This window comes from Notamacropus eugenii, chromosome 3, assembly GCF_028372415.1.
Source record: "Notamacropus eugenii isolate mMacEug1 chromosome 3, mMacEug1.pri_v2, whole genome shotgun sequence".
Classification (NCBI taxonomy): Eukaryota; Metazoa; Chordata; class Mammalia; order Diprotodontia; family Macropodidae; genus Notamacropus; species Notamacropus eugenii.
In genome coordinates this window covers 450,868,842-450,883,836 of record NC_092874.1, presented here as the reverse complement: position 1 = coordinate 450,883,836, position 14,995 = coordinate 450,868,842, and the positions used below count along the sequence as shown (strand labels likewise).

The following is a 14,995-nucleotide window of genomic DNA, read 5'->3' as shown; positions in this document are numbered from 1 at the left end:
CTCCACCCTTATGATTACCCCAGGTGTTATTATCCCTCAGAAGAGGAAACTGAGTCTCAGAAACCTATCCCAGGGTCAGACTAACTGTACTTCAGATGGCACTGAAACCCACAACTTTCTGGCTTCCACACCATTCACTAAACCACTGTTTAAACCGACTGCATCAAGATACTACCACAAAGTAAGGAGATAAAAAAAAAATCAAGCAGAAGAATGTATATTACCTAGATCATGGCATGCACATTGTGGTATTAGCTCATCTATGATAGGCAGGCACTGCAATGAACAAGAAACTATGCCAATTAATCAATCAATCAAATGATAAGTATTTGTTGAATGCATACTATGTGCTAAGAATTACACTAAGTTCTTGGGACATAAGTTCAAAGAATGAAACAATCTCGACTAGCACTGAGCTTATATTATAAAGTGAAAGACAAGTACACATATGTGTTAACAATAGGTTAATACATATATTACACACACACATACGCACCCACAGTAGTTAGGGAATCTGGGTGCTAAAGGTTTGGGGGCTAGAGGTTGGGGAAAAAGAGGGATTTGCATGAGTTGGAGAGAGTATAAAGCCAATTATAAAGCACAGAGGTCCCTAAGAGACTGATGTCCTATGAGGCTGGCAAAATAGGTTACGTAGACTTTAAAATCTAAAAAGAGTTTATACTTAATCTTAGATATAATCAGAAGCCACTTGGAGATGACTGAGGAGGGGAAATCACATCATCAGAGCTACGCTTAATGAATATCACCTTGATAGTAGTATGTAGGATGGACTGCAGTGGTGAGACACTTGAATGAAGAAGACTAATTAAGAAGCCTCTTAATTTAAGTATAATTTACTTAGCTAGCATTTATATAGACTTTTAAGGTTTATCAAGAATAGTACATACATTACCTAATTTGATTTGATCCTCAAGTTAACTGTGAAGTATGGCACTTTGCACATGAAGAAAATGAAGTTAGGAAGGCAAATGACTTGCCCAGAATGACCGCTGGTAAATAAACTGAGGCAGGATTCAAATCCAGATCTTCCCGACTGCAAGTCAAGCTTTCTATCCCCTGTGCCAACACTTCAACAAAGGTGGTAACTATCTGAGTGGAGAGGAGTCCCAAATGAGAGCTGCTATGAAGGCAAATCTGGCAAAATGACTGGATATATGGGGCGAGAATGAAAAGTAGATGATAATGCCTAGGTTATGAACTTGGAAGAATGAATGGAAGGATGATGGTATGGAAGTTTGAAAGAAAGGAGGAGCTTCTGGGGGAAAAAGAAGTTCAGTTCTGTGTATGTTGAGTTTGAGATGTCTCTGGGACAACCAAGTTAAAATAAGCAAAAGGCTACTAACTGGAGATTCAGGGCTGAAGAATGGGGCTCCATATACAGATTTGGGAGTCATCTCCATAGAGATTAAATCCATGTGAACAGATAAGGTTACTGTGAAAGGGAGAAAAAGGCCCAAGAACCTTGGGGAAATCCATAATTAAGGGAGGCTGTGATGTGGATGATAAGCTAGCAAAGGAAACAATGGTCTACTCTAAGGAGAATCAGTACTAAGTACTGAATATGAGGAGCTGAACCATGTATGTGAAATTCTGCAGAGCTTCCAACAATCCTGTCATAAAAGCCACATTATGTGTGTGCACACACACCCAGACATGAATATACACATATATACCCACACACATAACAAAATAAATCATCAATATACCCTTTCTTGTGTGAATCACAAAATACTATGATCTCTGAATCAAAAGGGGGACATTTAGCTATATGACGGCTCCAGTATATTCCTGACTGTTAAAGTACTGCACACACTATTTAGTGATGACTTGGTCAAGAAGTGATATAAAAACATCAAGGTGAGCAAAAATGCAGGTGGGCAGTGGAAGGGATTAAAGATTTTACATGGGGTATAACCTGAAATTCTAGTGGGATGAGGAATGGGCTCAATGACAAAACAGACACTTTACCACTGAGAAAAGAGTAGAAAAATTGGCTGAAATACAAATAGCTATTTCAACATAACTGGTTTCCTTTGCAATCATATGTGTTTTAAAACATGATTCTATTGGTTTCACCAGATTGCCAGAGGAGTCCATGATACAAAAAGGTAAACCCCTGGATTAGAAATCCAAAAAGGTACCTTTTATTTCTACTTCCTATTCTCTATGTTTGTCTTGGTTGTACTTATACTGATAGGCATGCTTCAGTTACATAACTATTCTATAATCCAGTTTCTTGATAAATAAAGGGATTCACAGATCAGATACACTTTATGGTCCTTTCACTTCTAATATGACTTTAAAGAAAATCACTTCACAGATTACACCTCTACTTGAAAGTCAGGAAGGTGCAAAGAAAACAGAATTTAAAGACACAGGGTTCAAATCTAGACTCTTCTATTTATATTGGTTGTTGCCCTTCATCTTCGAATGAGGACCAAAATGACATCACCATGATAAAGTGAAATTTCAGTGTGTCCGATTGTGGCTGATCAGACCGATGTGAGCTCGGAATGCTCTACCACAGGCTGGGCACAGACAGTCTGTGTGAACATTTGGGGTGGATATCCCAAATTTGCGCATCCTGTGTTCCTGCTTTGCTGAAAGAGCACATCACCCTTTCTGATGTGGGCACCCCATGCTGAGCAATCCTGTGCCAGTGCCTCACATGCTGCACAGTCAAATCCAAATTTCATGAGAGAGACCTTGAGAGTGTCCTTGTACAGATTTGAGAGTGTCCTTGTATCAATTCTTCTGACCATGTGATTGCCTGCCCCACGCTAGTTCTCCATAAAAGTCTTTTTGGCAAGCTTATGTCAAACAACATGGACAGCCCATCAGAATTGCCCTCTCTGAAGCAGAGTTTGAATACTTGGCAGTTCAGCTCGAGCAACACCTTCAGTGTCTGGTAACTTATCTTGCCAGGTGATCCTCAGAATCTCCCTAAGATAGTTCAAATGGAAGCGATTCAGTTTTCTGGCATGGTGCTGGTAGACTGTCCATGTTTCACAGGCATACAATAAAGAGGTCAGCACAACGGCTTTGTAGACCTTCAGTATGATAGTCTAATACCTCTTTCTCTCTCAAACTTTTCTTCGGAGCCTCCCAAACACTGAGCTAGCTCTGGCAATGCATGCATCAACCTCATTGTTAATGTGTACATCCCTGGAAAGTACACTACCAAGGTAAGTGGACTTATCCACAGCATTCAAAACTTCTCCATTTGTTGTGACTGTGGTGGCTGATGGAGAACCTGTGTTTTCCTGGTGTTAATTATTAGGCCAAAATTAGCACAGGCAGCAGAGAATTTATCCATACTTTGTTGCATCTCAGCTTCAGAGGCTGCATTGAGTGCACAATCATCTGCAAATAGAAAATGATGCACTAACACTCCCTCCACTTGGTCTTGGCTTGTAGCCTTTTCAAATTGAACACCTTACCAAAGTAGTTGACCTTGATGCCATGTTCATCCTCACTGAAAGCGTTTGACAAAATGGCTGAAAACATCATACTGAAAAGCATGGGAGCAAGCACACAGCCCTATTCCACTCCATTAGTGAACGGAAAGGCACGACAGCACTGTCCACTATCCAGAACCCAGGCAAACATGCCATCATGAAATTGACATACAGTATTGATGAACTTCTCTGGGCAACCAAATTTTGACATAATTTTCCATAAGCCCTCATGACTAACAGAGTCAAAGGCCTTAGTCAGATCTGCAAACGTGTACAGACTTCTGTTCTGCTCCTGGCATTTCTCCTGGAGTTGTCAGGCAGCAAACATCATATTGACTGTTCCTTGGCCCTTTCTGAAGCCACACTGGCTCTCAGGTATATGCCCATCTTCCAAGTGAAGGATCAGCCTATTAAGGAGGACTAGCAAAAATTTTGCCAGCAATGACTGAAAGGCCTCCCCACCCCCACCCTGTGATTGTCACAGGACAATTCCCTTTACCTTTATAGAGATAGAAAATGAAGGCATCCTTGAACTCCCCTTGCCATATAACCTGGAAAATTTCAGTCAGCTTTTGTATGAGCAATGATCCCCCTACCTTGTAAATCTCAGCTGGAATAGAATCAGCACCATATGCTTTGCCACATTAAAGGAGCCTAATTGCCTTCAAAACCTCTTCTTCAGTTGGAAGTTCAGCTAAAGAGGGATTGACTTCAACCTGAGATAAACAGTCAATGGTCTCAGCATTGACTGATGATGGTTTATTCAGAACACTATGGAAGTGTTCAGCCCATCTCTCTAGAATCATGTCCTTATCACTAATCAATGTGGCTCCATCAATACTGAGTAGATGTGATGCACCATAGGTTTTTGGTCCATAAATAGCTTTCAGGGAATCATAAAAGCACCTTGGATTGTTACTATCAGCATAAAACTGAATTTCATCTGCCTTCTGCCTGAGCCAGGTCCTCCATCTCTCCAAGCTTTGCTTGTACTTTGCTTCTGATGGAATTAAATGCTGCCTTCTTGGAGGTGGACGAACTATCCTGCTGGTATATCCTGTGGAGTTCTCATTTTTCAGCTTCCGAATTTCCCCATCATTTTCATCAAACCAATCATGGTGTTTGCAAGTGTTCTATTCATACTATCATGTGACACTGAGTCACAACCTCTGGTCCCTGGGACTCAATTTCCTTATTTGAAAATTGAGAAGGGCTGACTAAATGCTATCATGTGTTAGTTCCCTCACTTTTTTCCTCTTAAAATCAGTCTTCATTCTCACTAAGAAAACAAAGCATCTTTTTCAATGAAATCCCCTTGCCTCCCCCTCCCAATAATTTTTCCTGTTCCATTTTTTTAACTGCTCTCCTAGCTAGGGGAAAGAATTCAGAAACTCAGAATAGCAGTAAAAGACAACTAGAGATTATGCTATGGCTAGCCAAAAAAAAGTAAACCAAAATAACCTTAAGGTCTATTAAAAAAATTCTACTTTATGAGTAGTAACTCAGTTGTAACATATTCTAGGAAAACTCTCATTTTTAAGAGCACAGAACAAAGATGTTAGATGAGGATTGGTACTGAGAAAAAGTCAGTCATTCATGCAACAATAGATAATAGGAAATGTGTCTTTCAGTCCATTACAAATACTGTTGCTAAAACCAAATGTACTGTTAAAATAAGGTTTTAAGAAAACCCCATAACTTTGTGTTTCAGAAATTCAATTTTTCAAATGTCCACATTTCCAGGGTGTTATTATTGGTGTTTGTTATTAGTATTATTAATGTTGCAGTTATATGGCAGTTCATGAAATTACTGAACAAAGTGAGAACAATTTTTGTAGAGAGAAAATAAATGACATTTATGTCACTTGAAGCAAAGCAATATACATAATTTTATTTGAGTCACCCAACAACACTGTAAGATAATCACTACAAGTATCATCATCAATTCACATATGGAGATATTAGAGCTAAAGTGAAATTAGATACACAGCAGGAGTACAGGTCTCCCAACTCACATAGAACTTTCTGTCTTATATTTATAAGTCTTATAAAACTGTACGTACTTCTGGCATAAGAACTTCAATGAAATATAAAATGTAAACAAACATGGAAATATTAAACTTTCAGAAAGGTTTTTATGGAATTTGGATAGCCCATGTTTCTTAAAATGGTTTCCAGTATAGTCAAAAGATATGAAGAAAATCCTTGGGGAGAAATGTTCTCCCTCCCTAAAAATAAAAGAAATGCCCATTCAAAACCACCTTACGCCCATTACACTGGCAGATAAGTCCAATGCTATCAGGATTGTCAAAAACAGGCTTCTTATACAATAGGTACTTTCTTGTCAGATTCACAATGGAGAGTGCTGGAGTAAGATTTGAGTTCATATTCTGCCTCAGAAATTGTGTATCATAAGGCAAAGCAATCTGTGGGAGACAAATTTCCTCACTCATAAAGTGGGGATATTAATACTACTTCTTGCTCTATTTGCCATAATGTCATTGTTAGGAAAATGTTTTGCAAACCTTTTGAAAAATAAAAAGCTATATAAATGTGAATCACTTACTTGTATTTTGGAAAGCCACTGGCATTAAGAAATAAGAGCCTCAAAAATGATCAACTACCCTCTAGAGCAATAGTAATGCTAACAAAAATATATCCTAAATAATTAAAAATGCAAATAAAAGTATTAAAACTTCCTATGGATGAGGTATAAGCATCAGGACAGCAATAACCAAAATGCCCGATGGCTAAAACAGACATCAATAGAATAGTGCCATAAACTATAACTAAAATTAATATATCCACATCTAGTGAAGTGTGCATGAAATAACGCAAAGTGGGAAAAAGTAGAATAAATACAACAAATGATCACATGTTCAAAAATGAGATCAGAAAAGGTTACTGAGTTTGTCTATCTAGGAAATTTAAATTCTTTGATTAAGTAAAAAACAATACACATATTTGAGCTTCCAGTCAAGTCTTGTTGTTTTCAGTTCAGTGCAGATTCTCCTCTCTTGTTCCCCAAGAATCTTTGTTGTTGTTGTTATTTTAGTGACAGTTTGGGATTTTTTTGACTGAGATACTAGAATGTTTTGTCATTTCCTTCTCCAGCGCACTTTACGAATGAGGAAACTGAGGCAAACAGGGTTAAGTGAGTTGCCCAAGGGTCACACAGCTAGTACGTGTCTTAGGCCAGATTTGATTGAATCTGGCGTGAAGCCAGGCACCGTGCTAAGCACCAGAGATACAAAAGGAGGCAAAAGACAGTCCCTGATCTCAAAGACCTTACTATCTAATGGAGGAGATAAACTGCAAACAAATTCAAAGCAACCTACATACAGGATAAAAGGTGAAATAATTAATGGAGGGAAAGCACTGAAGTTAAGAGGAAGTTTGGGGGGTATGGGGGAGAGAAGACCAGAAAAGATGCAAACGTACTGTGTTTGCAATATTAATTAAAATATCACCAAAAGATTTTGGATTACTTGTACCTCTGTTCACTTCAACTGATGATAGCTTTATATAGGCTTTAGCTTTACAATATTACTACATTCAATACTCGACCCACATCTTGTGAGATAGATGTTGGAAAAACAAACCTACCCAGACTCAGGCTCAAGTCACATCCTGATTCTCCTCAGGAGAAACTTTTTTTAGAGGATGAACCAAAGAGATTTGCAGGATACCCCAAAAGTAGGTTCTGGTAAACCCAGAATTATTATATTTGTGTACCTCAAGGCTTCCACTTTTCAGAATGCTTTCATGTTTATAATCACAATGATCCTCCAAAGTTTGCATATGGTCTTATCTCGTACTTCCCTCTTCTTTTTTGTATGAATGATCAAAAAGCATTTATTAGCACTTGATAATATAAATTTATTTGTATTTCTACCTTCCAAATGATTACCAACTCCTCCCCTATTTTTAGTAGAAGTTTATGAATTTAACTGCTAAGAATCAGGAATCATTAATTTACTTCTAAGTTGAGTTGCCCCCCACTGTATGTTTTTCAGCTCTTGAATTTGGATTCTCTGCAACGTAACCACAATGATTTCTCTTTCCACTGAGCTCCTATGGCACTTAACTGTACCATTTCTTTGGCAATAAAGAATATTTTCTGCCTTTGAGACATTTTTTTTTGTTCCACAGCCTATCACTTGATTTTTGATTTCTTTAGTTTGTATAAGGGTATTATACCCTTAATGTATTGTCTTCCCAGATTTAAACTCCTTGAAAGCAAAGGCCAAGAAAGTGGTTTTGCTTCTTCATACCCCCAACACACCTTAGGGGTACAAAGGACAGTAAGTTGAAAGAAATTAACAAATACACATTTCATGTGTTTCTTTTTCTCACGCTGTCGGTTTTCACTTAGGAGCATTTAAGTGTTGCTTGAAATAGGCTACTTTTTTCCTTTTGATGATTTCTATATAATAACCAGTCTAAGAAACCTTGAAAATTTCAGATTTGGAGAAATAGTAATGTATATTTAAAAAAAAAAAAAGACCAGAGATACATACTTAGTGAGTTGTTTCAATGTTAATTAAAATACCTGTATAGAGTTACTTGTTGGGTCCGATCCGGTCCCTGTGCGCGCCCGGCTTTCCTCCCTAAGAACCCAAACCCAGCCCAGCCTAGTCTCCACCATGCCGGTCAAAGGAGGTACCAAGTGCATTAAATATCTGCTGCTTGGAATTAACTTCATCTTTTGGCTTGCAGGAATTGCAGTCCTTGCCATTGGCCTATGGCTAAGATTTGACTCTCAGACGAAGAGTATACTTGAGCAGGAAGAAAACAATTTCAGTTTCTACACAGGTGTTTATATCTTGATTGGGGCTGGTGCCCTCATGATGCTGGTAGGTTTCCTGGGCTGCTGCGGGGCTGTGCAGGAATCACAATGCATGCTGGGCTTGTTCTTTGCCTTCCTGTTGGTGATTTTTGCCATTGAAATAGCTGCTGCCATCTGGGGTTATTCCCACAAAGAAGAGGTGATTCGTGAGATCAAGGAGTTTTATAGGGAAACATACAACAAGATGAAGACTAAAGAAGGCCCCTACAAGGAAACCCTCAAAGCCATCCACCATGCGCTAGATTGTTGTGGCTTGACTGGAGTTTTGGATCAGTTGATCACGGACACCTGCCCTAACAAGGACTTGATCTCAACAGTAACCATAAAGCCTTGCCCGGTAGCTATTGAGGAAGTCTTCAACAATAAATTCCACATCATTGGAGCTGTCGGCATAGGGATTGCTGTTGTGATGATCTTCGGCATGATTTTCAGTATGATTCTATGCTGTGCTATCCGGAGGAACCGAGATATGGTCTAGAGTCTTTGCTTTCATCGCCTGAGCAGGAAGATCTGCCCTCTAGAACTGTTCTGTTTGTGTCTTTTGTTTTGTTTGCCACTAACTTTAGTGTTCATTCTGCATTTTTAAACAGACAAAGTTGTTCTATATTTGTTATCTTTTTAATGCCTTATTTGATACCGATGTTTGTAGTTGAGGGTTTTTTGGTTTTTGCTTTTATGGTTAAAGAAATCTGCAATGAAAGGCACTATATTTGCTAGACTCTAGTTAAAGATATTGTACAGAATAAAGGACCATATTGTTGGCCTTTTAAATAGATAAAAACAAAATACGTCTTATCCCAGATTTAATCAGGTTGTAACTTATGTTGAAGACCATTTCATACATAATAAAAATTATGACAATAGAAAAAAAAAGCCTGTATAAAAGTTTCTGGATTACCTATACCTCTGTTCATCTCTACTGGTAATAATAACTTTTTACGTGTATCACACTGGACATCACAATCACCTTGACACAGGAAATTGTATCTCTATTATATACAGGAGGAACAGGGGGCAGAGATGGGTGGAAATCAAGTGCCCAGAGTCAACTAGCTACTAAAATACTAGGATAAAATCTGAATCAGTGTTTATACACTAGCTTCTTCTACTGCATGTCAAGTTAGTACATAGTGCTACTACATTACTGAATTAGCAATTCTATATGCTAAAAAAAAATTTTTATTTACAAGCAAAAACAAAGTGCCTTTCAATTTTATCATTTCTCCAATTATGAGTTAGCTCTCATCTAACTATTATAATGTCAAAAAAAGGCAAATTAGTTGAAAGAACTTCCATCTCCTAAGGTAAACCTGTGACAAGTGTAAATCTCTCCAACCATCCTGGCACCATTATTTAAATCATTTTCCATTTAGAGAGTTTGACAATGCCAAAGGAGCCTTTCATTACCCATCCCACTTAATACCCACAATCTCTCCACAGCTTGCTTCTTCAGTCTTCACTGACCAGAGTAGACTGAGATTGACATGTGGATTGTGGAGACCCCTGAAGTTTTTCCCCTGCTGGCTAAATGTTGAGTACTTGGCAGTATGCTGGACTTATAACACATGTAGAATTGTCAGCCTAACACAATGTGTCATCTGCAGCCACAGAAATAAGTTAAAGGAAACAATACCTATTTAGCAACATGCATTCTTAAAAACCAAAGAACTATAAACAACCCGACTTACAGCATGAAATCCAGCACTCAAGTGACAGAACTTGCTAAAGGTGGGAAAACCAAATCAGTCTAATTTCATGAATCAAGTTGAATCATCCTATTATTAGTAGTAGAATAACCCATTAAGTATTGCTGTCACAAAATGAAACCTTACCAAAATTGTCTGTAAATTCATACAACACCGTATGTGCCTTGTACTTGCTAAAATGAATACGGAGTGAAGAAAAAAGAAAAGATTAGGCCCAAATGCTTCAAGAATATCTGAAGAGAGCAGTAAATAATAAGAGGTCCCAAAAGAAGGCTTCTTGGAATAAGGTGGCATCGAAAAGCACCTTAAGGATTCTGAAAAGATATAAAAATGCTTTAGATATACTTCTTCAAATATAGAGGCAGATTCTAATAGAAGATAGATAAATTCAAAAAACAAGAGCTTACTCATTTCTGAAGGAATTATAACTACTACTAGAGCTGAGCATATTTATATAAATTAAAATAATTCCCTATTTTCAATCACATACAACGCCAAACATCTATGGTAACTAACTACTCCTCAACTTCATGCACTCACACTCACTTTCATCTATGAGCATTCTCTCCCAACAAATTCATGTTATTTTTTTTTACCTGCCTTAAAGAATCCTGTGGAGAAATCATAAGGAAACATTTATTCTTTAGAGCATCATCCACCCTTAAAATTCAATTGCTGTCCAAATAAGATAAGACTAAAATCTACCCTCATGCTTGTTCTTCAGTTTATTCCCACGTATTATGTTTACAAATTGTAACATGGTCTAAAAGGAATTATTTGTTCCTTTCAAGTTCTTTTGACATAAATACTTTCCACCTCTCAGTGGGAAATATCATTAGTACCTTAAGGTAAGAGTTAGAAATCAACAAGCATTTATTATCAAGCACCCACACTTTGTGTTTGGTGCTGAAAACAATAAGGGCACCTGCCGTACAGGCTTCTTGTAAAGGTAAAATGAAATACTGTTTGTAAAACACTTTGGAAACCTTAAAGTGTTGTATAGATGCCAACTATTGTCGCTATTACTGTTAGTCTCAATCTTCATCTGTAAATATGAGGTTGGACTAGATAATCTCTAAACCCTATTCATTTCAGGGTTTTTACATGTACTTTCTTTAATTGTCTTTACAGCACAAGCCATCGTATATAGTAGGTCTTAATGTTTGTATGGACTTCCCATATTTACTCATCGAGCCTTAACCTCTCCACTTTGTCTACTGAATCTTATTTTACAAATTAAATCCTCCTAACTCCTAAATTACTGCTAGAGCTTGCTGGTTTGGTCGCCCTGTCCTTAGTCTTTCCCTACTCCAGTCAGCTGCCAAAGTAATCTTCCTAAAGAACAGGGTCTGACAATATGTTCAAAGGGCAACCATACCGTATGTGCCTTTTGAGCCAGCAATATCACTACCAGATCTACATCCCAAACATATAATTAAAAAAAGGGGAAAGTACGCACATGTACAAAAATGTAGCAGCTCTTTTTGTGGTGGCAAAAAGTTGGAAATTGAGAGGATGCCCCAAAATGGGGTACAGTTAAATAAGCTATGGTATATGAATGTAATGGAATACTATTGTGCAATAAGATAAGATGGGCAGGTAAATTTCAGAAAAACCTGTAAAGATTTATAACCTGATACAAAGTAAAATGAGAAAAGTAAATTGAAGAGACCAGGAAAGCACTGTACCCAGTAACAGCAACATAATACGATGATCAACTACGAATGACTTCGCTCTTCCCAACAATACAATTAACAAAGGACTCATGATGGAAAATGCTACCCACATCCAGAGAAAGAACTGATGGAGTCTGAATAGAGATCAAAGCATACTTTTTCACTATATTTTTTCATTTTTTTCTTTTGATCTGTTTTTTTTTCTTTCACAATGACTAACATGGAAATGTTTTATATGACTACACATATATCACTTACATAAAATTGCTTACCACTTTAAGAATAGGGAAGGGAAGAAAGGATTAAAGCTTGAAACCCCAAATTTTTAAAAAATGAATGTAAAAAATTGTCTTTGCATATAAAAATACTATTTAAAAAAAGAATAAGTTCTGATCATGTCTGTTTTGTCTGTCTCTCACCTGCACACGCACACACACTATTTAATAAACTCCACTGGCACCCCCTGTCCCTTATATCTAATCAGCTAATCAGATATAAAACTGTTTGGTATTCAAAGTCCCCCAAACCACCTTTTCATTCCATATAATACACGTTAAGCTCCTCCATTACTCTGGGGATATTTTCACTGGCTGTCCCCCAAGCCTAGAAATTTTCACCCTCATTACTGCTGCCTCCTGGCTTCGTGGAAGAGCCTGCTTGTGTAAAAAACCATTCCTGATTCCCTTTAGGCCTTTCTATATTGGTTATCTCAAATTCATCTTGCATCTAATTTGCTTGTTTAGCTATTTTTCACATTGTTCCTTCCCCCCTTAAAATGTGACCTTGAGAGCAAACCACCTTTTTTGCCACCAGTGCCTTAGCACAGTGACTGGCACATAGTTCCATCTCAACATTTACATCTTAAAGTAACTTAAGATGTGACTCAGAGAATCACTACTAAAGGCAAGGAATTCTGACTTGTAGTGTTCTAACTGCTGCAAAACAGAGCCATGACCTCTTACGGTTATTTCACAAAACCATTTAAAATGTCCTTCAAATAATGCAAAAAATTTCTGTCTACTAGGCATAGACCAATGCCTGACACCACACACAAAAATAAAGTCCAAGTGGGTACATGATCTAGGTATAAAAACTGATACTATAAACAAATTAGTGGAGCAAGGAATAGTGTATCTATCAGATTTATGGAGAAGGGAAGAATTTTTGACTAAACGACAGAAAACATTTATGAAGTAAAAAATGGATAATTTTGGTTACATTAAATTTAAAAGTTTTTGCACAAACAAACCCAATGCAAGCAAGATTAGGAGAGAAGCAGAAAACTGGGAAAGAATTTTTGCAACTAGTGTCTGTGATAAGGGCCTCATCTCTAAAATATATAGAGAACTGAGTCAAATGTACAAGAATACAAGTCATTCCCCAATTGATAAATTGGTCAAAGGAAATGAACAGGCAGTTTTTCAGAGGAAGAAATCAAAACTATCTATAGTCATGACAAAATGCTCTAAATCACTACTGATTAGAGAGATGCAAATCAAAAGGGCTACAAAAATGTGCATACCCTTTGACCCAGCAATATTGCTTCTAGGACTGTATCCCCAAGAGATCATAAAAATGGGAAAGGGTCCCACATGTACAAAAATATTTATAGCAGCACTCTTTGTGCTGTAAATGTGTATGTAAAAAAACTGGAAATCAAGGGGATGCCCATCAACTGGGGAATGGCTGAATAAACTACGGTATATGAATGTAATGGAATACTATTGTGCCAAAAGAAATGACGAACAGGAAGACTTCAGAGAGGCCTGAAAGGACTTATATGATCTGATGCTGAGTGAAAAGAGCAGAACCAGGAGAACTTTGTCCACAGCAACAATCACAGTGTGAGAGGTTTTTTTCTGGTAGACTTAGAACTTTATTGCAATGCAAGGACTTAAAAAATTCCCAATGGTCTCTTAAGGCAAAATACCTTCCACATCCAGAGAAAGAACTATGGAATTCAATCACAGAATGTAGCAGATCATTTTTTTTGTATTACGTTTTGGTTATTATTTCTCCCACTCATTTTAATTCTTCTATGCAACATGACTAAGGTAAAAATGCATTTAATAGGAATGTATGTGTAGAACCTATATAAAATTGCATGCCGACTCAGGGAGAAAGAGGGTGAGGAGGAAGAGGGAGGGGGAGAAAAAAAAATCTAAGTTATATGGAAGTAATTGTAGAACACTGAGAAGAAATAAAATAATAACCCAAAAAATTTCTGTTAAAATGGAAAAGCCAGAAAAACTCAGATTTCAAGATTAAGCAAAACTTTTGAGATGACTTTAAAAAAACTACTTCCCAGAATAAAGATATTTATAGTCAAGATATGCTATTAGTTATCAATTACCATAAAGGAGGCTTTTATTTATTAGATCATGCTTCCTGAACTTGGTTTTTATCTTTGATTGAATTCATCTGTAACCATGAAGCCCAAATAATACTGTCCCCAGGTATCTGTAATGTCACCTTTTTTTTTAAAAAAATATACAAATGACTATGTCGTGACCCTTTAATTCAGTACTATACATTTTGTCTGACATGCTCCCTTTTCGTGGACTCACACTTCCACAATGAAGGGAAAAGAAGGTATCTTCTCATCTTTCCTATGTAATTTCCTAACAGCCAGTTCCAACTGCTCTGCAGTTATTGTCGGTGTCCTTACCTTGTCTATCTAATTCTCCCCAGCTTCTATGTCACTACTTCACTTTGCATCAGTTACACAATTTTTTTCATGCTTTTTCTGTATTTGTATTTTCAGTTGCTTCTTAAAGCAAAGTAATATTTCATTATTCATGTACCATTATCTGTTACTCCATTTGTTAACCACTGAGAATCTACTTTGCTTCCAGTTCTTTCACGCCAAGTATACTTTTAGAAATTAAAATTTTTTTCCTCAATCTAACTGAAATATAATAAAAGGAGGGTATAGTGTTCTGTATGAACAGCTGCAGGTACTTTCTCATATTGTTATGATGCATAATGCATCCATTTTAAAAATAATGCATATAAATTAAATGGATGAAAAGTTGCATGTATGTCTCTAAAATGGACCACTTTTTTTTACCTTCCCAGAGTAGAAAGCACACAGTGGTAAGAAAATACCTTTCAGAACTGCACAACTATTTTGAATAATTACATTTCACACAAATTTAACTATTAACATCACAGTATTACAGATTTGAATGAGGTTAGTTTTATGCAAATATACACACTTCTCACCTTCAACATAGACAAAAGCAAAGCAAAAATGCCCACTCTGTTATTTTTCAATATTGTTTT

General features: G+C 37.1%; 2 protein-coding genes across 2 annotated transcripts in view; one reads left to right on the top strand and one right to left on the bottom strand.

Annotated features, from left to right (window-relative positions):
- The window catches only part of RYBP (RING1 and YY1 binding protein), a 75,090-nt gene that overhangs the window by 22,904 nt on the left and 37,191 nt on the right, over positions 1-14,995 (bottom strand). The gene's annotated exons all lie outside the window — the stretch shown is intronic.
- LOC140497565 (CD9 antigen-like) lies at positions 7,650-9,195 on the top strand. The gene has a single exon (XM_072598664.1). The coding sequence runs from the start codon at positions 8,126-8,128 to the stop codon at positions 8,804-8,806; it is 681 nt and encodes a 226-aa protein (XP_072454765.1). The 5' UTR covers positions 7,650-8,125; the 3' UTR covers positions 8,807-9,195.